At 34.8% G+C, this 27,766-nt stretch overlaps 1 protein-coding gene and 1 long non-coding RNA gene across 3 annotated transcripts; one reads left to right on the top strand and one right to left on the bottom strand.

The window, feature by feature from the left end:
- The first annotated feature begins 3,783 nt into the window (after positions 1–3,783).
- Positions 3,784–27,713, top strand: ninj1 (ninjurin 1). 2 transcript variants are annotated; one of them, XM_056468711.1, is made up of 3 exons: positions 3,784–3,970; positions 21,241–21,475; positions 25,135–27,713. In XM_056468711.1, the coding sequence occupies exons 1-3, from the start codon at positions 3,866–3,868 to the stop codon at positions 25,278–25,280; spliced, it is 486 nt and encodes a 161-aa protein (XP_056324686.1). In that variant the 5' UTR covers positions 3,784–3,865; the 3' UTR covers positions 25,281–27,713. The 2 variants fall into 2 exon arrangements, with proteins under 2 accessions (XP_056324686.1, XP_056324687.1); XM_056468712.1 differs by lacking the exon at positions 3,784–3,970 and adding an exon at positions 11,255–11,396.
- On the bottom strand, positions 6,236–21,246 carry LOC130237697 (uncharacterized). Its single transcript, XR_008838568.1, has 4 exons — positions 21,185–21,246; positions 14,830–14,935; positions 7,428–7,610; positions 6,236–7,097 (listed from the first exon to the last, which is right to left on the bottom strand). It is a non-coding gene; the product is annotated as an uncharacterized LOC130237697 (long non-coding RNA).
- Positions 27,714–27,766: the final 53 nt, after the last annotated feature.

Here is a 27,766-nt window from a genome sequence, read left to right as displayed (position 1 = left end):
CCATACCTGCAATGACAGTGTGTACTGACGCAGTTCGGCATCATTTGAGCACCGACTGCCAGACTCCTCGTTTACATACAGAAGCTAGCATTAATTATAATCAAATATTTACACTTACTTAAAAAGTGAAACTAAAAATGTACAAACCTTTCAAAGATCTCTTCTTTTTTTTTAAGTGCGACGCAAGCTCCTTACATCAGAAACGCATAGCGCAAACGTGCAGCTACTTCAAAACAATTTAAAAACATACTTATTCACTACAAAACTAACATCAGAATCAATCTCACCATGCTGGGATGGTGACAGGGGTTGTCACGTTGTTCAATCCGTCACAAAACTATAAAGTGCGCATCTGCCTCTTGAAATACCATTGTGTTGAACGATCTCTCCGACGTCTACTTTCACCGAGCACGCGCATATCCGCTTCAAAGCTGAGTACCCTTCTTGCTTCTTAGAATGTCAGCGTCTGTAAAGGACATGAAATCCACAGCCAGTTGATGAGATTATTTGCTCACTGCGGCAATGCTCTCCTCATCTCGGATAATACGGCACACCGACACCTCCCTAAAGATTGCTCCCTCGTTATATTACAGCGTCATAGTTCCAGTGCTGATGCTCACTTACGGACATCCTGCAGCACCTAGCAAACACTGTGTGTCCAATAAAAGCGTCCTGTTTTTAGGCGGTCCCCTTCTCCTCCACTATACGGGTCGTCATGGACCCCACGGAACGCTGGGTCCGCCCAAAACCTACGTGACGTGAGACCAAGAGCCGGGCTGAAGGACGCACCGGCCGGATGCGTCACTGTCCTGCAGAGACATAACTATCGTCAGATGTATTAGACTCATATGTTAGCATACATAAGTTTGTAGTAGTTTCTAGCAACTTTGCATGCAAGTCTTTTAGTGGGCTCAAGATTATCCTTGCACGGACGCCGCGTGACTTGGTTAAGACTGCTGAATATTTAATGTGAATGAATGTTGTATGACGATGCTTTTTTTATTCTCACCCCTCCCCTGCTCCTCTTCCTCTGCTCCTGAAAGAAAATGTTCCACCTACTGGAGAGAATTGTGTTTATTCCCTCTGCAATAACCCGTACAGTATAACGCATTCTTGAGGCCAGAGGGTTTGTTGTGAAATAATCAGTTTAGCCAGTTAAATGGGACAGTACATGATTTCCTGTCAGTCGTAATTGTTAGTTATACTATCAGATTTAATATGTTTTTAATATAGATTTAATTGATAAGAACAAGAATTTCCATATATTGGTTACACTTTATAATAAGGTTTCATTAATTAAAGTATTTGCTAACAATAACTAATAATGAACAATACTTGTACAACATTTATTAATCATAGTTCGACATATACACTGTAAAAAATAAATCTGTAAAATTTACAGTAAAAAAACGGCAGCTGTGGTTGCCAGTATTTTACTGTTAAAAATACAGTACAAACCGTGAAAGTAATTCCTCATTTTTACAGTAAACTACCGTATTTCATTAATTTATAGATGTAATATGTCTGTATTTTGAATTACCAACATCTACACATCTTTGTTACACAGTTAGACACGTTACCACAGCCATATGCAGGAGGTGATGAGTGTTACATAATGAACCAATGCTCATCAAACGACTTTTTCTCACAAGCAAAGAAGTGAATCAGTGTATAGAAGGAGCTCAGTGTCATTCACACAGTTACTAAACACCAGTATGTTAACACACATAAAATTAACGTCATGAAATAAACATTGTTTATCAACATTAGATGTAACATAAATCTCTAATGTACACATAGTACATCCATAGTATCCATAGTAATGTCAACAAAATGCATTAAAAGTGATGTGCCATTCAGGGAATTCTGGGAAAGTCAATTTACGGTTATTCGCCGTATATATTAAGGAAACATATGTTAACCAGGTTATAGATTTTTACTGTAGCATTTTTACTGTTGAAAACCATTTTTTACAGTGTACTAATGCATTATTCAAAATCATGCTTGTTAACATTAGTTAATGCGCTGCGAGTTAACATGAACTAACAATAAACAACTGTATTTCCATTAACTACCATGAACAAATACTGTAATAAAGGTTTTGTTTGCTCATGTTAGTAAATGCTTTAACCAACACAAAATATATTGTAAAGTGTTACCAATATTTAAAAACCAGTCTTGATTAAAACAGGACTCTGTGCGCTCTACATTAAAGGTAAACAAGTCTCAAAATGTGTTTAAACATTGCAGTGTGCTGTATCCTATTATATTCAGCTTAAAATCACTAGGTCATTCGAAGGATGAATTACAAGAAAAGGATAATCGGTCATTTAAAGATTAAGAAAGACAAATGTGCAGTGAGGGTCAGAAATCTTGTCTTGAGGTTCTTTATATTTATAGAAACTGCACTTCTTCTGTAATACTGCATTTAATTAGTCTGTCATGAGTCTGTACTTTAAGAACTTGACATATTGAACTGTTGTCAGTGCTCTCTCTAAAATTACTACAATTAAATTGTTCTGCTCTGTCCCACGGCGGATAGGATACCGAATCACTTAAAACTGAACAAATATAAATCTTATACAGTAAAAGGTGGTGTTTTACAATACCCAACAATAAACACTCCCAAATATATATATATTTTTATATATCATACATTTATACATTTTTAATATGCAGCACTATGCCATTTAATCATTATAATAGTATTACTACTTCTGGTTCTTAAAGAATCTTTTTGGAAATAATTCTAATCTAGAATAATTTCTTATGAGTAAATGTAAATATTTTAAAGTATTTTAATCTAATAAATCCTTTTCCACTTTTAAAAAGCATTTTCTGTGCACAAGTGAATCAATGTATAATTAAATTAGATGCCCAAAAGAAAGTGTGAATCTATCAATAACATTAAGCAAAAGTGTTAAGAAAATTAAAGAAAATCCAAGTGTCCATGTCAGAAATATGACCAATTTTACAAACAAACACACACACAAATTTCTTTCACCTTCATCACTCACTTGTCGCAAAACCGATTTGATTTTTAAAAGAAGATATTTTGAAAAATGCTGGAAACAAAAATATACAAATAAGCCTGCTGTGGAAGTCAATGGCTACCAGTTTCTAAAAGTCTTCTAATAAATTATTTTGTGCTCAATAGAAAAAAAAATTGGAACAAGAGTAAGTAATACCAGAAAAGCATAAATTCTCTCTAATACCCCCCAATGACTGCTACCATCTGATTACCAAACTGCAAATCAGTCTTGTATCACCCATGAATTTGACTGAGAATCAGGAGATGAAGTGATAATAGAAAGAGTAGCAGCGTTTATTGAATAATCTTTTAATCTACCAAACAATCCAGCAAGTGTTATTTCACAAGTGTGGTACATAAGGCCTACTGATTCACAACATCCTGTGAAGAGTCATTTTCTTACTTCTTAGTAATTAAAACAAATATCTTTTGCACTAAGATTTATCAACAGATATGGTGCTCTCTCAGCCCAGTCAATAAACGTGAATTCTGGGTGTTCTTCAATGACCACTAGATGGGAGCAGAACTTTCCCCTTTAATGGCATTAAGTGCAACCCGAACTTTGCTCTTACATTGTGGGCGATGGAGGGTAAATATGAGGCTCTGCAGTGTGGTGATTCGAAATTCATCGATTCTTTTCAACAATTATTCACCGTAAATAGAACGGTTTTCAAAAACACCTGGGACAGTTGGTAAGCAAATTGTTCAAATAGGTTTTGTAAAATGATTCGACAGAAAGATCCGACTCTCAAAAGAACGAATCCTACACCGCTACTGCAGTGATTGGCAGTCGTTTGTCCAACCCTTTTTCCTTTCATCTTCCATGAGATCACAATGTACCACAAACACTTTTACGGACTGTTAGATATAATCAAAGCAAGGATTATGGCTTCAGACGGGATGGAATTGCTAATTGGTAATCGAGCTGAATCAGCAGAGGTGAGTGATTTTGAACAGAACAGTTTTAAAATGGCAATAAACAATCCGCCAATTGGATGTAACGTTACGTTATGCTTTAAGTGGGCTATAGAATCGCACGGTTGAGTTAAACAAAATACATTTACAGTCTTATTTAGCATGTTTTTGTTTGGCTTGAGGGTTATTTATTTATTTTTTTTTTGCAGATCACTTGAAAAGTCTGGACAATGCTATTTATCCAGTAAAAGTATAACTGCAAAATAATGAAATATATCTATTTTTGCTGTAAATATATCTAAAATAAGAGTCTTCAGTGTCCGTAAGAAAATGTATTTTGGTATACATTACTTTATAATGGTCATTTATCACACACAAAAAGCTGTAGGCTATGACTTTTTAACATTGATAGGTCATAAATGTTTCTTAAGCAGCAAATCAGCATATTAGAAATATTTTCTGCAGGAACATTTTAGATTGAACCCATCTGTTTGTATATTTTTGACTTGACCAGTAAGTGAATAGGGAAAGAGTGTATTTTAAAGGCTGCGATGTGTCATCATTTCTCATTACAAATGTCTTTCAGCTTTTACAATTATAATTAGTGTAAAAAACACTTACAAATCAATTTTACTTTATACAATGATCACGAATGTTAAAATCCCAAAAAGAGGAGAAAGGTGGGTAGGAGCTAAAATGTTCATACTGCATGAAGATAATGTTGGCAGATTGTCACTCATTGATTAAATAAGACAATTAAAATGGCCACTATGAGATATTCAGCATGGAAGTCTCAAAATGAATTGTTCACATAACCAACATACACAACTGTATTACACAGCAAATATCAAAATCATGTAAGACAAGTTAATTGATCCAATAACATCATACTACTGTAACAATACATAACCATGCATACAAAACATACTATCGATACTACTCAAGCTAAATATCTAGCTTTTGTCACTATGCAGTATATCCTGCATTTGAGAATAATAATCTGTGCTTACACTGCCTTTTACTCACATGAACACACATGCAAACACAAAACAAGTGCCAGAGGACCAAACGTACTCAGTTATCATACCCTAAATGGGTCTCCTCTGTGTACAAAATACATATTACACAGTATCGACCACGCAGAAATCATAACAAACAATTTCCTGCTGGCCCTCTTACCCGCTACCAGACGTGGACTACATCATTCGAGAAGTCAACAGTGGCTGCCGAACTTTAGTCAGGGGAAATCTCCAGCACTACAAAATATCCCTCCCAGTAATTTGCATTCAAGTACAACAATAGCATGCCCACATCCTATTATGATAGCCTTGGCAAGAAACTCGACAGCACCTGCAATCAGACAGAAAACCCCCTCCCACAAGCTCAACAGGCCCATCCCTTTATAGATTTGGTTTTATAAACTCAACTCAGGTGTTGATGTCACTTTCCGGCACAGCACAAGGAAGCACTATTGGCTTGGACAACACCAACTTGCCCAACCCTCATCTGGAAGGCACAGCTTACATCCACCACTTCTACTCTAAATATGTCCACACATGTCCACTTAAATACCTCACATTCTCTAAAGCTGAGGCAACAGGTCCTTGGTGGCCTGTGCAGACCTCCTCAAGTGCTCAACTAATGGGCTTGAGAGTCCATCTCTCTGTAGAATTTGTGAAGTTGCTTCAGCAGTGTCCATACTATCATCAGTCCCTCTATACTTCTGTACAGGTGCTGGCAGATCTGTAAGATAGCCCCTAACCCAAGTATACACACGTTACTGTTCTTTGAATTATTCTTAAGATCAGATGGTTGAACCTCCACTTCATTCTGCAAGGGCGAGGCTACCTCAGACATACAAGGATGTAACATATCATGGTGCAACACCCTCTCATCACCAACAACCCCTTAATTCATTACAACAGAACCAGCTATGTCAAGTTTAGGTTGAGATATAACAATATTTGTATTCTGTTCCATCTATCCACCATGTATTATCTATTTTGGTGAAGTTGAGGGTGTTTTCTTGCTTGATTATTTGGCAGTTAATAACCTTTTATGGTGATGATGTACCCAGCTGTTCCTGAAAACTCATCTCTGTGGGATGGACCAACAGTGTTCATGAGCAATTTGGCATATTGTCCAAACATGCAAAAATAAGGGGTGTGGCTTTAGTTGGGCAGGGTGTATTATTGCAGCCCTGTACCATCTCTGCTGGGTGATAAGGTGTCATATGAGACTTTCTTATTAGGTCTTTCGTGACTAGGAAGTCAACCGAGACAATCTGTATAGGATTTTTTGATTGTATAGATACAAGAGGGGTGTTCACTTTATTATTCTTATGCAGATTACATTGAACAAATTCAAGACACCACTTCTGCAATCCTAGTGTCATCTCAGTCCAAAAGAAATGGCAACAAGCCAAGCCCAATGTTTTTACCACTTCAAGGTGTCCTGCTTGGCTGTGTTATTCCAGGACTTGGTTTTGCAGACACCAGGAACCTGAACTTGTTTCAAATGTCTTTGGATCACATACTTTCCTACACAACAATCTTTGATCCACACAGAGACTGCCCCACTGTTGCAGCAACAATTGGAGTTTATTGATCCTTTGCTACTTGTTCCCTTGGTCCAGGTCATCTCCCTCTGTCCATATACATCCACAATTGTGACATCACTGGATCAGCCCACTGTGCTTTCACACAGTCATTCAAAAAAACTGGGGCCAACTCCGTCTTTCTGGGTTGATTGTATCTGTTTTTTTGATGATCTGTCTTTCCTCCTGGTCCTTCAATGCTGTATAAAAGGCATGGGCATAGGCATGGACCACTTCAGATGGTACATATTTAAGCACACCACTGGGGGGCCACTCCACCCTTTATATGCCTGACAAATGTGTTGTTCACAGGCAATCTGGAGAGGGCATGAACTTTCCATTTGTCCACCCTAGCCTACAGCACACCTCAAATTTAAATCTGTAAGTTCTACGTGCATAAACAGTTGCTGTCCTTCCTTGTCTCCTTCCCCTCTTGAACCTGTGCAAGCATTATCCTCCTGACATCTCTGAGGGAGGGACTCAGTCCAGACGTCTGTTCTTTATGACAGTTTCTGCAGCTTCATTGTTTTGAACCATCTGGGGTCAGCAAAAATGCTGGAATCAAAAATACTTGCCTCAAAGACTTGAGAAACAGAACAACATTAAGCTTGAAATCTTTACCTTTAAACAACACAACAACACTTGAAAACAAATGTTCTTTGTTTTTTTTAATCTCTTTGAAATAGATGCGAAATACAGTCTGTCCCATCAGAGCTCATGAATTCCAACAAACTACTTGAATGCCAACAAACTTGTGAAGAAAGAGACCACTATCATTTTGGGAGATTTTGATGAAGTCGGAAATGAGTTCTGAAGACCAGAGCAATTAGACAAGCCATTATTCAGAGGATGATATTGTGTAACATGCAAGTTATTGATTCTTACGGTCAGTGGTGTAGCGGATGGGCCAGCAGACCCATGATGGGGGGCCCCGCGTGATAAATTCCCCGCCCCGGTCTTCGTGTTCGCGTGATCATAACTTTTTGCCAGGCTGGACTTTGTTCTTGAGGTGGTTGGAAACTTGTTCAATAAGATTGCTGTATTGGCACATGGTCGCACATGGTCAACCTTCAAGAATGCATATACATGTTATATCAGTAAAACAATTCTGTACAGTTGGAGCTTATTGGATAGAAAAGAAAAAAAAAATTACATATACATACATATACATACACATACATACATATATATATATATACACACACATTATACATGAAGTAGCCTATTTATTAAGCATTTTAAACTGATTTAGTACTTTCTTGTGCAGTATGAAAATTGCCGAAGCTTTCATAGTACACAAAGATCAAAGAAAGCTTGATCACATACACCCCCATCATCAGAAAACTGGACAAAAGCACACATTTAAACACCAGGTTTAAACAGGAATGTGTCTACCTTGGAATGTCCCAACTTGCGATCCGACCGAACAAAATGCACGAGGTGTAAACAGGTGTAACAGTGAGGTTAATTGTAACCTCAAATGTCTTTGGTAATTTTTCATGAAGTCAGCTGTGATTGGACACCTTGTTATTTAATGATCCGTGAACTAAGATATGACTTCATTACCAGAATAGATGCATTTGACTTGCGATTGATCAGGAACCAGTATTGAATTCAATGTATTGGTATCACTATAGTATCGAAAAATTTGGCAATACTCAGCCCTTTTTAACATGCATATGTCAGACTTGCTGGTTGATGCTGAAATAATGATTTTATGTAGTTATTTATTTATTATAAAAATTCTATACTATTGCTGCTTTTTTAATACTGTGAGAATAAGTCGTTGCTTATTAAAAAAATATTGCGAAGAAAAAAACAATTTTGAAAAATAAATAAAGTAAATGTTGTAATGCCTTCACTTGTGAGCTCATCAATCATCCTGCAAATGAAGCAGAAGTATGGGGTCAAAAGGAAGTGAGCTGAACTCTGAGGGACTTAAAACAAAACAAGTTTGGTTCAATAAATTGTATTTTATGTCAAATGTAGATTAAATTTAATTATAATTTCAGAGTGCAAAATGTAAGAGAGAACCATTGAATATTATGACATGTATAATGCTTCTGCTTGTTCAGAGGAGGCGTTTGGTTTAGTTTAAAAGTGATGCATCTGTGTTTAAGACTGAGGCTTGTTGCTTGAATGTTATATTTTATTCTATGATTTCTCTTCATATTTATGCGCTAAACAATACTCTCTTCCTAACTCATATTGTGATGGACCTAGAATTTCAGGGTGCAGATTAGGGAGGGGTTTGCTGCTGAACTAATAGAGCAGTTTCTTTTTCTTGGAGAGCAAACAGCCTGTGAGTAAATACTGTTACAATTTTGTGGCAAGCAGATAAGAAAAAATGATAATGAGTAAATTCCTATAACTTTATTATTGGGTAATTTTCAGTCTATTTGATAATGACTTATTGGTTAAAAGTGCTCAAAAGATTAAATGTTTGTTTTATAGGAATCCCAAGGTCCTACACCAACCATAGAGTTCAACGGCTCTCCTGATTCCCTTAAGGCTTAAAGTGTCAAAATTATAATGGACAACATGAACGTTATTAGAGAGGCAGACATGGACATGCCACAGACTGTGGAATGCCTGTTTGCAGTCTTTTGTCTTTTCAGTGTGCGATGTTCACACATTGTGACATTAAGCACACAATGTCTTTCATCCAAAAATATGTACGTCGCCATGACACAAGAACACCAATATATACAAAAAATGTTTATAAAATGTACAATTTGTTGATATTGAAGGCCTAATTAATAGATGTTTTAATTGTTCATGTATTGTTTTCACCTGCATTGTGGTTTACTTTTCCAAATTTCAGAGAAGCATGTGAAAGTTAAGCACTGTATTTGTACAAACAGTACGTAAACTTATGAATGTTTATTAAAAAGTGACATCGTGAAAATTAGATGGTCAAATGTTTAAATATAATTTTTAAAATATTTTGTATAATACATTGAATAAATGTAAACATTTAGAGTTTTCTAGATTGGTTCTATTTTCTTATTCAATAATAAATAACTCTTAAATAGTTCTAAAAAAAAAACATTTGGAGTTCTATTTATCTATTTATTTATGTTAACAAACCCAATAAAATGATTCTATAGAGCCTTTCTGTAGTTCCATATACAGTTGAAGTCAGTATTATTAGCCCCCCTTCGAATCTTTTTTTAAAATATCTCCCAAATGATGTTTAACAGAGCAAGGAAATTTTCACAGTATGTCTGATAATATTTTTCTTCTGGAGAAAGTCTTCTTTGTTTTATTTTAGCTAGAATAAAAGCAGTTTTAATTTTTTTAAAACCATTTTAAGGTCAAAATTATTAGCTCCCTTAAACAAATTTTTTTTCCGATAGTCTACAGAACAAACCATCGTTACAATAACTTGCCTAATTACCCTAACCTGCCTAGTTAACCTAGTTAAGCCTTTAAATGTCACTTTAAGCTGTCTTGAAGTGTCTTGAAAAATATCTAGTCAAATATTATTTACTGTCATCATGGCAAAGATAAAATAAATAATTTATTAGAAATGAGTTTTTAAAACTATTATGTTTAGAAATGTGTTGGAAAAAACAGAAACTGTTAAACAGAAATTGGGGGAAAAAATAAACTAGGGGCTAATAATTCTGACTTCAACTGTATGAAGCAGGTGAAGCCATTTGTGGTTTTAAGTAGAAACATTTTGTTTAAGAGCACAATAATGGACCCTACATTAAAAAATAAATAAATGTTTCTAAATAGCACGATTTGATGTGCTATAAAGCATGCTTAAGAAAGGGTGCCATGTAGCACTTAAAAAGGTATCCCTATTACAATAATAATAATCCCCCTAATACTGTTGGGTACTGTCTAACACTTTATGGTTCTAGATAGCACTATTTGAATGGGGGGGGGTTAAATGTTCATTTATGTTCATAAAAGTGTTTTGGTTTTTTATCAAGGAAAAGGAAAGCAGAAATTGCACATTTGTATACAACGACACCACTAGATGGCAGCAAAATGTTTCATGCCCTCTGAACATTCTTTTCCTTGTGTTGGCACTGAATCAAGGTCAATGCCCGTTTTGGGACGCCATCAAAACCAAAACCATGTCAGACAGGTGAAATATTTTTGTTTAGGACTGCACAATTAAGTCTACATTTGTTGCTAAACGAATGAAGCGATCGTACATGCATATTATAAGCTATTAATAACATTACACTGATATCAGCTCGAACTTTGGTATTGAGATTGTGGACAATTGGCGGTTAACTTTGTTTTTAACTTTTTCCTATGGTCTGAACTGTGGTGATTCGAATTTCGGGAATCGATTCTTTTGAACAAATGTATAACACAATTGTTTTACATACAGACTAGTTTCACTACTACGTACTGCATATGATATATGTGGCTTTTGTGATGCTTTTTTCCCCAATTAATCTTGCGGTTTAATCTTATCTTGCGTGTATTATCATTTTATGCACACTTTGTTGCGGCCACGATCCTGCAACATTTATTTCGCATCTACAGTAAACAACGCTTGAAACCACTTACACTTCTCTGAAAACTTGTTAAAACGCCTAGAAAATTTGTAAGCGTATTGTTCATTAGTGTTTTATAAAGCGGTTCGACTGACTGAATGAATTGGTTCAAATGAAAGATCCGACTCTCGAACAACGAATCCTACATCGCTACTGCAGTGATTGGCAGTCGCTTGTCCAACCCCCTCATCGTCCTTGAGATCATAATGCACCACAAACACACAGAAATCCAAATATTTACGGACTGTTAGGTATAATCAAAGCAAGGATTATGGCTTCAGAAGCAATGGAATTGAATGGAGATGCAAACAGAAGGGATGATCCAGGAGCGGTGAGAGAAATTGAACAGAATCTTTTCATTCAAAATGAACACAAAACGATCCGCAAATTGAATGTAACGTTAAGCGTGAAAGTTCAACTAGATGTCTATGAAACCCAGTCACATTTACACTATGGTGTCGAATGTTTTTGTTTGGCTAGGTTTAATTATAATGTATTTATTGATTTGTATTTCACTTATGAATAAGCTGCGGGCGTGTTTTCCTTAGGTTTCGAGTATTATTGTCGCTAGCCTACTGTAAGCAGTGAATGCACTTTCGTACATGAGCTGAATTGAAGGGATGTTGTGGTGTGGCTCGCCTAATAAAGTGTATATTTTGTGCAACATGAGGTGCTTGAGGACACCGGTTTATTTGTTTCCTGTAACGGAAGTCTGTAACGTTAAGTGTCGAGTTAACTTGATAAGTTACGCGGCACAAAAGCTGTTCAAAGTTTAGAAACAAACCACTTATTCATTAGCTTGTTGTTCCGCTCCACCGATCCTGACTGATGATGAGATCACCCGACCATGTAACCATCAACAATAGCCTCTGGAAGACACTAACAAACTCTGTCAGCCGAGGCGAGACACAAATAGCTCGCATTTAAGATCCATTAAAAATGCGGCGCATTGAGCAGCTAAACACGAGGCTAAAATACTTCAATAAGCAATAAACAAATAAGGTAATATTCAACATACAGTAAATTACAGTAAGTGACTCATAACTTATTTTAGCTAAAATATCATACGATGAGTTAACATAATTGTAAGGTAAAAAGCATGCCTTTAACATTATTTTACCATAGTTTATAGTAATATCTTAATAAACTAAGTGATGGTCAGACTGACATAGATAGATAGATAGATAGATAGATAGATAGATAGATAGATAGATAGATAGATAGATAGATAGATAGATAGATAGATAGATAGATAGTGATTTGTCTCTCTGGTCAAAGAGGGAACAAATATCTAAAAGTAAACAAGCAGATGACGAATGTTTCTTAAAGAATTGAGAACTAGATCTAAAAGCATTCAGTATAGCAGTTCCATTTGGTACTGATAAGTTATTGTTTGTCTTTTTAGACTTAATGTAATATTTATAATACATTTTATATAAAGTAAAGGTTTGGAAACATTGACAAGTGTGTGCCTACCAATCAGTGGCGGGGCTACTAGGCCAGGGTGCACTGGCCCACTCAAACTGAAAGCTGGCCCACCCGGACAAAAATATTTTTATTATGGAAAATCCCAAATAGAAAGCATGTCATTAACAGGGGGAGACTTATGAATGAAATTCAATATTGATGATTAACAGCGTCCTTTAGTCATTGTTTGTCTATAAAATTTAAATTCCCCTCCACTGCACGAAAATGTCCAACAGTTGCTCCGCACTTTGCTCATATGAGCGTTTTTTTTCTTCTTTATTGCTGGAATTGACTGAGGCTGCAGCTCTGAAAATGAAACTGTCCAACTGACTAAAACGCAGGTCAACAAAGAAGATTAGAAAATAAGTAGTGTGAGAGGTATGATAATATAATTGCGTTGTTTTCTGTATTAAATAAAAACCCTCATTTTTTTTTATTGTAGCTAATGTTTTGGCGATCGTTTGTATTTTACAGATTAATTTGCAAGAAGTTTGAAAATATTAGCAAGACATAGGCTATGTTAATTATTTGCAGTTATTATTAAACATCAAAACTTTATGTAAACTGGCTAAATTCAGTAAACCTCTGCCTGCTTCTGTGGGATAGCAAATTCAGAAGGAAAATCTGTATTTTTGCTTTCTCATCTTGAATGATAAGATCTGCGTTCTATGACAAAGGGAATGCTTTAACACTCTGGATATTTATATATGTAGGTAGGCACCAAGATACAACCAATTTCAAATTTCTGGCCTGTCCCTGCAACCAATACTACATTTATTTGATTAAAATCTAATAAAAGTAATATTGTGAAATGCGTAAATCAATATCAATTTTAAGGCCTATTCCTCTAAGTCTTCATTGTTCACTAGAATAAATATTTTTGTGAATGTTGCTTTTGAATGGTAATATATTAAAGGGCACCTATGGTAAAAAATCTACTTTTCAAGCTGTTTGGACAGACATATGTGCATGTATGGTGTATAGACTGTCATATTGGGGTGATATAAGCACACCCAATGCTTTTTTTTTTCAATTTAACAACATAAAAAATGGTGGACTAATTGGAGCGGTTTTCAAACTGACCGCAACTTTACGTAGGAGAGCGGTCCCCCCGCCCACCAATATTGATTGACAGGCGCGTCATCATATCCTCAGTTTGTTGATTCACGTCCGCCATTTTCAGCGTGAGTCGAAACGATATCACTAAAGGAACACCCTAGCTCTATTTTTAGATGCAAGGCTCATTGGGCTCAACACAAGATCAATATTCTCCACATTATCGCTCTAATCGGAATTATTGGTTGTATCTTTAGGTAGGTTTGCAAACATGTGTACTTTTTATTGAGTCTACCTTATACTTCAGCCGTTTGCATTTCTCGCGATCCCAGAAGCTCCCTGTGATCTTAACTAGCATGCGTTTTAGAACTCTAACCATCGGTTTCTATCAGGGTACACTCAAGTCGACGGCTGGGCGCCGCGGACCGCTGCAGAAACCTATGTTTAGAATTAAAAAATGCGTGGCGCGATGATTCGGGACACTTCATGTCTCTGGTGTGCCACAGTGTCTGGTAAGCCGTGTCGCGGCTTCGAGCGGCGCATCCGGTGCCTCAGTCAAAGTTAATTCAGTGTGCGTGGTTATTAGTTTCTGTGTACAAGCTCGGCACTTGAAACTAGCACACAGTTGGCTGTAAAACTGTACAAAGACACAAATGATTTTGTACTCTCTGCTTGGTCTGTGTCAGAGTCGTACATGTACGACTGAATGGTGATCCTCTCACTCCTTCTCCTCTGAGTCTTCTTGTCAGACTCTGTTGCAAACAGAGGCCACGCCCCCTTGTTACGTTGGCGGGAAGCCGAAACTAATTTACATGTGAAGCAAATCAGCGAACTGTAGACACACCCCCAACATGACACTTTTTAACACATTATAATAAAAAAATCTGAATTGTGTTTTAAACTGAACCTAAACTGGCACACTCAGAAGAACCATAATATTAATATTAAATCATAAAAAAGAGGTAAACTATGTGCCCTTTAAAACAAATTTAAGTAGCATAACCTTTCACCATTGACACATCTATGTGTTTTCAAGCAGCAAATCAGCATATTAGAAACATATTTAGAAGAATCATTTTTACTTTGCATATTTTACACTAGTGTAAGAGAAAAGGGAAAGTGTGTATTTTAAATGCTCTGGCAGGTCACCATTTCTCATCGAAATGCCTTTCAGCTCTTACACTTAACATGCATTTTTCATTAACGTAACCTTGAATTTCAATGAGCTTTCATACACTTACATCAGCATTTGCACTGGAAAAAAAACTCCCGAAAGGTTGAGGTCCTGTGGTTAGAAAAATGAGCGACATCTAACCACCTGCGGGATTTCTCCATTCAACAAACATCCTAAAACACACAAAATCAAACATATCATCATTCCTGTGGGCAAAACCAATGTTTAAATCTGTGTGTTTAGGCTAACTGAAAGGTCAGTGATTTCCATGTGGGTAATTTCTATGCCAAGTCATGACGACGCCTCCACTTGCTTTTAGTATGACGTAATACTTGAGTAATATTATGGTCGGTTTCAATACCAGGTGATCCAAAATAGTGCTACACTTCCAACAAATAGTCTAGCTTCAAATTAAAACCAGAAATTACACTCATAAGCATGAAGGTATAAGCACGGTAATGCTTAAAATTGACGTCTGAAATGTAAATGAACTGTAGTAGCTGCTTTGCTGACTGCATTACATATCCATATCACATTGTTTATTAATTAATAGTGGCAGCTGTGCTGTTTTAAGCAAGATACTTCATTGTGAAGTGGCTCAACCCAAGTCTGAAAAACAATATAAGCATTATACACACACAAACACATCATGTGGGAGCTACGTGCAAAAATTGACTTCAGTCTGTTAAATAAATGAACATAATTCACACTTTACCACTTCAGCTGTTATAATGTATTAATAACTTATGGAAAATTAACATTATGATGAACATGGTTTTGAAACATCCTTAAAATCAGACAGGCTTGCTATTTCTTCATGTTAATGAATGATTTATTTATGTGTATGAAACCTTGTGGTTATTTTTTAACAGCATATGAGATGCGTGGATACATAGCAGGACATAAAAAGAGGAAGACACCTAAGGCTGCAACTTTCAGATAACTGCTTCAGTTTTTAACAGGAAGGGTGTTATATAACTGTCAGCATATGAGTGTTTGGGGTTCATTGAAACAGGGAGTTTTTCTACTTGCTTTGCCACTCCTAATGTAAGCACAAGGGTTCTTCTGTTAGCCAACTAGACTAAAACATATTCAAATACATCACCTTCCTTAAAAAAAACCCAGAGAATATTTGGATATGAAGTCATTCTTAACCAAAGGTGAGACTATTTCTTCCTTCATATAAACTTTTTTTTACATTGAAAACGGTTAGCGTGACTATGAAAAGGCAATTCATATGTTCATACACCTGCGGTCTGACCTCTCCTTCGCCATAATAGACAAGAATAAGGCTTTTGTGTTCAAAGAGAAGCTTAGCTCTTCCTCTGTGTTCTCAGAAAGGTAAACCTCACAGATCATATGACCAGCTGTGCATTATCTCGTTTAAAAAGAAAGTGGGATTTCTTGAGATAACAGCTTTTTAAGAGGCCCCCTCATGCTCAGCAAAAATACACTGTGAGTTCAACGGCTCGTGCACTATAAAAACTCTAAATGCTTGAGGTGTAATGTTCTTAATGCAGGAGGAATTTGAACTAATTCAAAACTGCTGACCATCAAACGCAGAAGATATAGATTCATGCAATGTATGCAGTATTTTTCCATTGTTTTCACTTTTAGTTGTTGTAAAAATCCACTAGATAGACGTTTTTGACCATCACATATCCAGACTCAGGCATGATTTAGCATTCTGAAGTTATAGAGTCAAGCTGAAAAAGGTAAAAAAGTAAAAATACTAACATAATTACTAACATAATACTAACATATACTGTATATTCACAAAGTTCCTTTCAAGAAATGTCTGTTCACTTGGCGGCCATATTAGCAACACCCCCAAGCAATTTATCCAAGACCAAAATCCTAAATGAATGGGGGAATCCTGAAGTCTCCAAAATTGCATGCTGGACTCGCAATTAAGCTACATATTTCAAATCTGCAACAAAATGTGAAGTGACCGGTCCCATTATTGCTGATGCTTTAGCATTAAGGGATAAAGAACATTCAGGCGGTTGTTATCAGAGTTATCGGCAGCCCAACATGAAACGGAGCGCTGTTGTATAAGATTGAAGGTCTTTATTCTGCAAAAACAACAGCCAGGATGTACTTTATCCTGCCTATTACATGACGATTGGCTATTTCAACTGGAAGGTGTGACTTCCTTCACTGTGATGACAAACTGAGTGTTGCACTATTCCCCATTCACAGCAATCACAGTGAACTGTCTTTGTATATTTATATTTATATATATATAAATGCATGTGCCATAATAATCTTAAATCAAATATCATTACCTTCCCACCACCTTTAAAATTACTTTCCTTCACTCATGGCCACATGGAATGCTTTTGAAGCTATCGGTCCTTTAGGGCGGGGCTATCAGTCCTTTAGGGTGGGGCAATCAGTGAGGGTCTCACTTTCCTCTGCCTTTATTGGAGGCAGTAGTTTAACAAATAAGATACGAGTCCATCTGTAAAATTTAGCTCCTTTTTCTTGTTTTCATCTGTCAACTGAAAAAAATGTGCACCAGAGTGCTGACAGTGATTCACTGAGTGCAAACACATTTCAAATCTTCCCCCATTTTGTTTAGCAACACCTAGGCCCTAGGCCCCTACCTGGCCGCATCCCTATAGTTGAATTAAAAAATAAGATTAATATAATAGTTTTTAATAAAATTAATCTATAATGTATTGCCCACATATTTAAAATAAATGATATACAGTACATATATTTCTAGTCTACAACGATTTAACTTATTTTTAAAGCATTTAAAGCATAATTTGAAAAAATACTAATACGAGTGAAAATTAATGGATTTTAATATACAGTACTTGTTCAAGTTCACAGAAGCAGTAATAAAATATATAATTAAAAGGTATTTTTAATGTATAACTTCTACAAACTCATAATGCATATGATTTGGATATAACACCTCTCCAATCCAGTTGTATGAATCTGAGTCTTCTATAATACACACACTTATTAATGATTCCTACTTGTCTTCCTCGTGATGAAGAGTAGCTAAAATCTGATTTATAGTGGGGGGGAAAGAAGACTGTGTTCATCAGAAGCTGGATTCGAACCGGGTTCATGATCGATCATGCCAAGCGCTTTACAAGCTACGCCACTCAAGCTGCTGTTGATTGCGCTCTTTAGTTATGTTGTCTCTGTCAATCAAACAGTGATGGGCGAGAATCACTAAACTAGCTTATTCCAACGAGGTGCACTATTTGCACTTAGCCTAAATAGACACTCCAAAATCTGCATCCCAACCCCCCCCTCGCAAGGGCCCCGAGTTTGCACGGGCCCCTGGGCCTGTGCCCATAAGGCCCATTGGTTAATCTGGCCCTGGCAACACCCATCTTTCAACAATCCAATCGGTTCCCAAAGGATGAAAATAATGCACCATTCTAAAAAAAAAAAAATTCTCAATTCAGAAATCATTTCAACTGGATATCACAATAGGAAGAAAATAACAAACTTAACTATTCCTGCTGACTTTAACGTCAAAGCCATTGTGCAACTTTTGTTAAACAAATTTCCATTGACAGTGCAAGCATTTCCTGAGAGCAGTATGCTAAAGAAAAGCTTGGTTTTTGGCTCTGTTTACATTACTATCAAGATGTGTTTTTATCAATGTGATCAAAAGTGGATGACACCTAATACATCTCTAAAACAGCTCAACAAGGCTTTAAAATGGTCCACTTTGTACCACTTCTGAGGTAGTCAAAAATCGAATGTACTTGAACAGCAACTAAAAACAGACTCTAATTCTATTGAAAAACACATGATCATTCTGTTGTGAGAAAGTGAACAACATACTTCAGTGATGCATGTCAAAATCAAAACACAAATTTCAAAATTCACTATCATGCACAATACATGCTTACCCTAGCATGTGTAAAAATTCAAGTATACTTAGGGCATAAGAACAACCTGTACATTTGAAAAAACAACTGTATTGCAAACCTCTTACGCTCAAAATAAAATATATTTTCTGTTCGTTAAAACAACTTATTAAAAATGAGCTGAAACAACACAATCCTTGAGTTTTTTTTGGGTCACCTTAATTGTTTTATGTTTAATCCACTTAAATTTCAATTCAATTCAATTCACCTTTATTTGTATAGCGCTTATACAATGTAGATTGTGTCAAAGCAGCTTCACATAAATTTAATTTAATAAAATAAATAAATAAAATAAATTTGTAAGAAAAACAAATTAACTTAATTTACTTAATTAACTTAAGTTAACTTAATTCCTTCATGTTGTCCCAACATAAATCAATTGTGTGTAACGTAGCACTTTTCACAGTGTATGTATTTATTCTAAAAGTTCAGTGACTTCAATACTTCATAGTGTGTTTTCAGAACGACACAGAGAGGAAGTCAAACAATTTCCTAAAGCAGCTTTCACAGAAAAAAGAATTCTTAAGCTCATATATAAAGAAATAATCAGTTATAAATAGACATTTGTACTGGAATGAAAGCTTTAGGGAGCTTAATTTGACATTTGATAGGTTTCTGTGGTGCAGAGGCTTTTAAAACCCCTACCAGTAGTTCCCATATTAGTCTTGTGTTTAAAACAGAAGGAAGGAAATCATGTCAGGGTCAACTAACCTTCCTTTCACATGCCACAAAACCTCCCACATCCTAAAGTGTTAATACAAGTGACTTTCAGTTCCTTCCAAAACTGAGAAATATGACAATAGATGACTTGTAGGGGCTATTGGAGGAAAAGAAGGGCCATTGAAGGGCAGAAAAGTCAAATTCAATGCAAATATTAATCTCCAAAAGCAAAGATCAACTCAAGCATACTGTAATCTACCCTCGTAAAAGCATGTTACTGGATAAACACCCTGGTCCTCAAGCAATATTTCGGTTAGATAGATTTAACCCTGACCTACTCTTCAAATTAGTTTCAAGTGAAGTTTATTTATAAACAAATTTTGAGAGGATCACGTGCTTCTGATTTATCACGGCTGGTCTCGCATTAACTAATCACGATCTCCCAATCGTATGATTCCCCATTCACTATAATTAACCACAGTTTCAGTCCACAGTTATCTTCATATGGAAGAAACCCCCCTTTCCTCCCCTTCTCCTTTCCATAGATCGGGTGGCACAGCAGCCCAGTGATTAGCACTGTTGCCCCACAGCAAGAACACTGCCAGCTCTGGTACTCGCCCGGCTGGTGGGAGTTTCTGTGCGGAGTTTGTGTGTTCTCCCAGTGTCCGCGTGGGTTTCCCCCGGGTCCTCCGGTTTCCTCCCAGCATTCAAAGATATACATAATTCATAACAGATTAAACAATTCAGGCACTAGTCTACTCCCTTCCTCCTCAAGTGTTTCCTTAGCTACTGCAGCCGGGGAGTTTGAGATCTACCTAAGCTCAAGCTACCCTCTCGCTCTATGATCTGGAGGGAGCCCTGGGCTCGAGGATCCCTTGAGCTCGGGGCTCTCTCCCGGGACAGCATGCCAAACAAGCTTATATTAAATCATCAGCTAAGTGTGAACTCTTGAAATTAAATAAAAGCCTAAACAAACATTAGAATGATATGAAATCAAGCCTAATTTAATTTAATATAGTCAAAAAATACAAAGCACATGACAAAATCAAAAACACTAAAATAAAAAAACAAAAAACTAAATTTAAAATAGGATATTTTTATGAACTAAAGAAATTACTGCAGCAGTATTTAAAATATTAATCTAAAAATATTAAATATTTTTCCAAATATTCCTCTGGGAACATTGCATGTAGATCTTTTCTGTAACTCATTTCTTTCTACAGAAGGGGTTATGAAAAACTTAAAATGAAAAAAAAAACAATTGCAATTAAGTTGTAAACTAAACAATAAAGTGAAATAAAAATTCAAATGAAACCTAATTTGACAGCATGGTTAAAAATACAAAACACAACGCAAAATTACAAACAAATAAATTTAATTATATTAAAAGCCAATTCAAAATGGTACAGATACCATATTAAAGTAATATTGTTTGCAAACTAATCACTAAATATTTTTCCAATATTCCTCAATAAGCTCATGTTAGTTTTTTATTACAATAATTCTAAATCTGAAAAGACAAACAAACATTTTGTTCAATAAAATAAAGTCAAGATTAAATTCAAGTTGAAACGGTTAAATAAAATTTATTTAAGGTCACCAAAATTACTAGAACTAAACTGAATAATTTAAATAAATAAAAAGTTAACTTTTACTAAAATCAAAATAATTAAATTATCATCAAGATTTAAAAACACAAATGAATACAAATAATGAAATCACACAGCAAAAATACTAATAAAGAAAACGTTAAAAAGAACAAACTAAAGCTAATTGAACTAATTAACATAATGCCAATTTAAAATATTGTGAAATAATTCCCCCTCAGTAAGCATTGCATGATTCCCATGTATTCATTACCTTGTCTGGTTGTTCCATGGATGTAATGAGTAACTTATTTTCATGGTTGTGTTCAGCGTCCGCAACAGGGCCGCATGTCAAGGAACACCCCGCTTAACATGAACCATTACGCCAACAAGAAGAGCGCAGCAGAGAGCATGCTGGATATAGCGCTGCTGATGGCCAATGCGTCCCAGCTGAAGACGGTGCTGGAGCTCGGACCCACCTTCTCCTTTTACATCCCCCTCATCACCCTCATCAGCATCTCCCTCACACTGCAGATCATCGTGGGCATCCTGCTCATCTTCATAGGTGAGACCAGCTCTCCTCGGTTCTGCAGAGAGTTTACAGGTGCAAGACAGGAATGACTTAATAGATGATTACATCTGAAACATGCCATGAGATTAATGTTATTATCGTAAGTGCAATGAACTGTGAAACACATTAAACTATGAAAATCACAGTAAAATGATGAAATTAAGAGGTTATGCCTGAAAAGAGACTAAATTGTTTTAAAGTAATATACAGTATATATATATATATATATATATATATATATATATATATATATATATATATATATATATATGTATATACAGTATATAGATCTCTCTCTCTCTCTCTATATATATATATATATATACAGTATCTCTCTCTCTCTCTCTCATATATATATATATATATATAATATATATACAGTATATCTCTCTCTCTCTCTCTATCTATATATATATATATATATATATATATATATATATATATATATATATATATATATATATATATATATATATATATACAGTATATCTCTCTCTCTATCTATCTATATATATATATATATATATATATATATATATATATATATATATATATATATTTATATTGGAGGAAAAGAAGGGCCATTGCAGGGCAGAAAAGTCAAATTCAATGCAATTATTAATTTCCAAAAGCAAAGATCAACTCAAGCATACTGTAATCTACCCTCGTAAAGGCATGTTACTGGATAAACACCCTGGTCCTCAAGCAATATTTCGGTTAGATAGATTTAACACTGACCTACTCTTCAAATTAAAAAAGGTAAACATTAAATGAAATAAAAGCCAACATAAACATTAGAATGATATGAAATCAAGCCTAATTTAATTTAATATAGTTAAAAAATACAAAGCACGTGACAAAATGAAAAATGTATATATATATATATATATATATATATATATATATATATATATATATATATATATATATATATATATATATATATATATATATATATATATATACTGTATATATATATATACACACACATATCTACACACATATATATCTACACACACACACATATATATATATATATATATATATATATATATATATATATATATATATATATATATATACACACACGAAGTGGAGATCAAAAATATTAGACCTGTTAAATTTGAATTCTTTTATAATTTTTCCCCAATTTCTGTTTAATGGAGAGAAGATTTTTTAACATATTTCTAAACATAGTTTTAATAAGTATAACTGATTTCATTTATGTCTGCCATGATGACTGTACATCACATTTTACTATAAAATTGTCAAGATATTAGTATTCAGCATAAAGTGACATGTAAAGGCTTAACTAGGTTAATTAGGTTAACTAGGCAAGTTGGGGTAATTAAAAAATGATTGTATAACCATTGTTTGTTCTTTAAACAATCGAAATAAAAAAATATTGCTTAAGGGGGCTAATAATAATTTAAATGAGCTTTTATTCTATCCAAAATAAAGGTAATAATTCCAAAATATATAGACAGGTCAGGATAAAATGTTTTCATTTTTATATAAAGATATCTGATGTGCTGAAGTAAATGGTACAACATTATTTCTCCCACATTTTGATATTTTATTACAAGCTTTTTATAAATAATAAAATTAATAAATTAAATAATTTTTTATAGATATTTAGATACAAATACATTTCAATCTAGTTGAACACTATGTACAGAAGTCTGCACAATATAAACATCTCAAAAGTATGACTGACAAAATGTAGTTTTTTTATTACTTATTCTCATGTTCTGAACCAATGACTTTTTATGCAAAAAAAAAAAAGAAATTGTTAAAGTTCATCCTGTTCTTAATCATAAAAAAAATCTAAAACAAAGGACAAAAACAACCCCCTTTATTTTAATTTCTTAGGCCCCGTTTACACTGTCAGGTCTTGATGCCCAATTCCGATTTGTTGCCTATATCTGATTGATTTGCCTGTCCGTTTACACGTACTTTTAATTGGGACCCATATCCGATTCATGTGTTTACACTTGCTTTACAATTAATGAGGTCGTGCATGCGTAAAGGCGGGTTCTAGCATCTGCGCTACACTAGCCACAATAGAAGAAATTGTCTTGTTTTTAGCTCTGTGAAATATGCGAAGTTCGCCCAACTTTAAAATGATTTTGAGGCGGAGGAGGAGGGAAAGGGCCATCATCGCAGCTTGCGCCTATGGTTTAAATATGGTGTCCTCCACCATTCAGAGGAATTTGTCGGTTCGAGAGAGATCTCAGGTCTGGTGGGAGCAAATTGTGGCGACTGACCACTTTCCTCCTCCATGTTTCCTTGTTGGTGTTGTTTACAGCGTCGGTGTCTCCACACACGCTCTTCCTTCTAATTCATTAAACCGCGGAGAAGTACCACATTGTTGCAAGTTTAATGATGTACAAAACGGAACGCCTCAATAAATCTGATCTGCCTGTTTACATAATTGTTTTGTTAAAAAAAAAATAACCCCATTTTTGTTTATGGAAGATGGGTTTCACAAGACACAAGTAAACAATTCCTTTAACATTTTACAATTTGTTAAAGGGGACTGAAATCGATCTTATTTATTTATTAAAAAACATTGCATTTCATTCCTACAGTATACATAACAGCATATGATAGCAAAATAGATAAAACAGCACCAGGACTAGCATCTGTTCGTATGTTACAGATTTAATATTACATCATACTTACATCAGCTGGTAAAAGTACATCCTGCAACATTTTGGTATTTCCCACCAGAAACGCTTTTACTTTCACTTTTACTTTCAACCACACAATGGAAGTGAGAGTCAATTAATCAAATGAAGAGGTTCCCAATTTGAGAAATTCTCCCTCCTCTCTTCTCAATTTTAAACAGCACATCTGTAACTTAGGCAAAATTGGCTTCATTTAATTGATTTGAAAGGTTTTACAGTTAGGCCTGTCATAATAATCAATAGATCGACTTATCACACAACACATGGACATGACCTCAATCATTTTTGGTGATTCAATTAATATCGCCCATACATAAAAAACAATTCTAGCAACACTTTAGCTGATTGCGCAACATCTCTATCACTATTGGAGGTGTTAGTATGGTTTAAAAAAAACTAGTACTATAGTATTTACTATAAATTACTATAGTAAATTTTCATGTGGGTGTTTGACAACTGAAAATAGATCTGGTAGCAGATATCGCAGCCTTTGTTGCACTTTTTTGTTAAAATGTATTAGTATTTCTTTAGGATATGCATTTTCACATTCTGATTCCAATACCTGATTATTAAAGAGTTAAAATGACTATAATTAATTAATATATCCTTAAGAATAAAATATGATGTGTTCTTTGGAAGAGTGTACTTGCATTGTGATGATATTGGCATTATATAATACTGAGTGGCTTAAAATGGTCTTGAAATAACAATAATATCGTTTATCGCAATATATCGTACAACAAAAATAGATATCGTGACAGGCCTATTTACAATAATCATGATGAGTGTGCTTTTGATCAGAGAGTGGGATTTTAACCTCCACAACTTAAATATCATCATTTTACAGATGGAAACTTAACATTTACATAAATTAGCCCTGTTAGAAGCTGTTTAATGCTGTTGTACTGGATGTCCATATCCTGCATGTTATAATGAGCTGCTGTTCTGGTTTTTGTCCTGCAGTGAAGTGGAATCTGAACGACTCAAGTAAACATTACATACTGAATCTCCTGGAGAACATCGTCACCGCTCTCGTCTTCATCGTTGTAGTAGTCAATGTTTTCATCACAGCTTTTGGTGTCCAAAGACCAGACGACAAGACATCGTAACCTGCAACACCTCTGGACATTATTAATACTCAGAAAAAACACACTCAAATGTGCCTCAATGTAAATATTCTCATTCGGAAAACCTTATTTTGAGTCCTAGAAATGAGGCAATAAGAGCTGAAATATAACAATTGTGAATCCCACTGTAAATTTTAGCGAACGCAAATGTAATGGCACATAATTATTATATGGGGAATCGTTAGCTTTAAATTTACATATAAGAATTCACAAAGTATCAAATATTCTGTTACTGCAGGACTGAAAATAATTCGTAAAGACAAAAAAAGGTCCATTCGATACCTTTAACTGTGAAAGCCTCAAAGAAATTCGTAACTATTTCACTAGAATTTCTCTGGGTGTTATGAAGTGTTTATTCACCCTTACAGATTTTAAGGCCAGTATAAATATGTAAACGTCCAAAGATATGTTTGCGTGAATCTTGCTTTGTTAAGAAAAGATACAAATAAGTAATAATTATAATTATAAGTAAGTTTATGCTTAAAAACAGAACAAATATCAGTCTTGAAGCCTTAAATTTAATTTATCTTCATCAAAGCTGCAGAAAACCTGTTTCTGTTTTGGTAAATTAAAGGCAAACTCAGGGCCATTATTCTGTTAATCAGTGTTGGGGAAAGTTTCTTTTGAAAGTAATGCATTACAATATTGAGTTACTCTCCAAAAAAGTAACTAGTTGCGTTACTTAGTTACTTTTTATGGTAAGTAATGCATTGAGGTACTTTTGCGTTACTTTTCCTTACCTGACTGAGGCTTGATCTCTTTCAGAAATTGCAGGGATTTATTTTCTTCTTTTTTTAAATAGAGGAGCTCTGCAATTAACAACGAACTGCATAACCTTCATTTACCATTTAAAACACACACACATACACAAAAAAAGTATTTAAGATAATGTTATCTTCTGAGAACTTCAATTATCCTAGAGCTATACATGCCGTATATATGGATTAATGAAAGCGTAAAGCCATGTGTTTGCTCCTTTTGTACTTTTTGTCTTTAGTTCTTATTAATCCCTTTTCTTCATTGATGCGGTTAAAATCATGTGAAGACCTTCATTTTAATTCAGCAATTTATTTTTAAAAGCTAATTCAAATAAAAAGTAACTTGCATAACAGTTTTTAAAAAGTAACTCAAATATTATTAATTTTTAAAGTATTGCGTTACTTTACTCGTGACAGAGTAAAGTAATATTATTACGTAACTCACGTTACTGGTAATGTGTTATCCCCAACACTGGTTATAATACATTTACGCTCCTAGTCAAAAGTTTTTGACTTCTGTTCAGCGAGGGTGCGTTTTTTAAATCATGAATACAATATTATTGTGAAATATTATTTAAACTTAGAACAACTGTTTTCAATGTGAATATAATTCAGATGTAATTTCTGCAGCGTCTCATCAAATTTAAGAATTTTTTTCAATTTGAAGAAATATTTCTTGAGTTGCTTTATGTTTTTTGTCAAAACTGTGACATAGCAACATTTTAAAATGTTATAGAATTTTTGTATCTCATACTGATACTGAGACAAAAGTATAACTCAGAACAGAATGTTTTCATCACTGATAAGATAATTGAATAATTCATACAAATAAGCCTCTGCTCCGACAGAAAAGTTATGCTGTCCGTGAATTTACTGTGGACTTTTATTCTGCCTAAAGTTATCTGAAAACCTCGACTCGTGTGTGTTGTTCAACACACTGGCGTTGCCTTTGAACAAGAACAAAGTTGAACAGGTTTGTGTTTGTTATTGCTTAAAGGTCATTTAGAGGCCTTGCTGCATCCAAAGTTAAAAAAGGATAAACTGCTTAACTTACGAGAACAGTCCTTGCAGTTTAAACGAATGTGTTCAGATCATTGCTTTCAGAGAAATGTATTTTACTTTTCTTCACAACACAAATACAGCGTTTGCCATGTCATAGTTGCACATTCGAGTATGTTAAATTAAGTTATTTTGTATCACTTGGCTCAAACAAATTACAAAATGAATTGCTGAATGTTACCTCAGATGTTCGCTTTTGCATTGACGGTCCTCCACAAACTGATAGAACAGCGCCATCTGGCGAAAAGGAGCCGCGCTACACATTTCAGAACAAAGCTAATTGCCTTATTTTTAATTTATATTTTAATATTTAGCGTTTTCATATTTGTCTTGATTCTTTATAGTCGAATATTTATGCATTTCTTGAACCTTTTGTACATTTTATATGTATATTGTTTGTATGAATGATCAAAGACTTCCGTTGATTTTCATTTTTAGATGACAGTATTGTGTAAACATTACTTTGAAGATATAAATCCCAGAACAACTTACAGGTGTTTGTATGTTCATATTGCACACTGGCTTTAGTCCTGTTGCTGCTGCATGTAAGGGCAAATCTACCATTCTGACATCAATAAAATATGACTTTTTTTAGCTATTTTTTTTTTTAAACCGGTGTTTGTTTTTTGTAAATGAAGACATGAAAATGAA

Source organism: Danio aesculapii, chromosome 11 (genome assembly GCF_903798145.1).
Source record: "Danio aesculapii chromosome 11, fDanAes4.1, whole genome shotgun sequence".
NCBI lineage: Eukaryota > Metazoa > Chordata > Actinopteri > Cypriniformes > Danionidae > Danio > Danio aesculapii.
This window is presented reverse-complemented; position numbering and strand designations above follow the sequence as displayed.

What these genes read in the sequence shown, in the direction of transcription:
- ninj1 (XM_056468711.1), top strand. Translation starts at nt 3,866, where the DNA reads ATGTACCACAAACACTTTTACGGACTGTTAGATATAATCAAAGCAAGG. An exon ending in ATCGAGCTGAATCAGCAGAG is followed by an intron (nt 3,971 to 21,240) that starts GTGAGTGATTTT and finishes GGTTGTGTTCAG; the next exon opens with CGTCCGCAACAGGGCCGCAT. An exon ending in CATCCTGCTCATCTTCATAG is followed by an intron (nt 21,476 to 25,134) that starts GTGAGACCAGCT and finishes TTTGTCCTGCAG; the next exon opens with TGAAGTGGAATCTGAACGAC.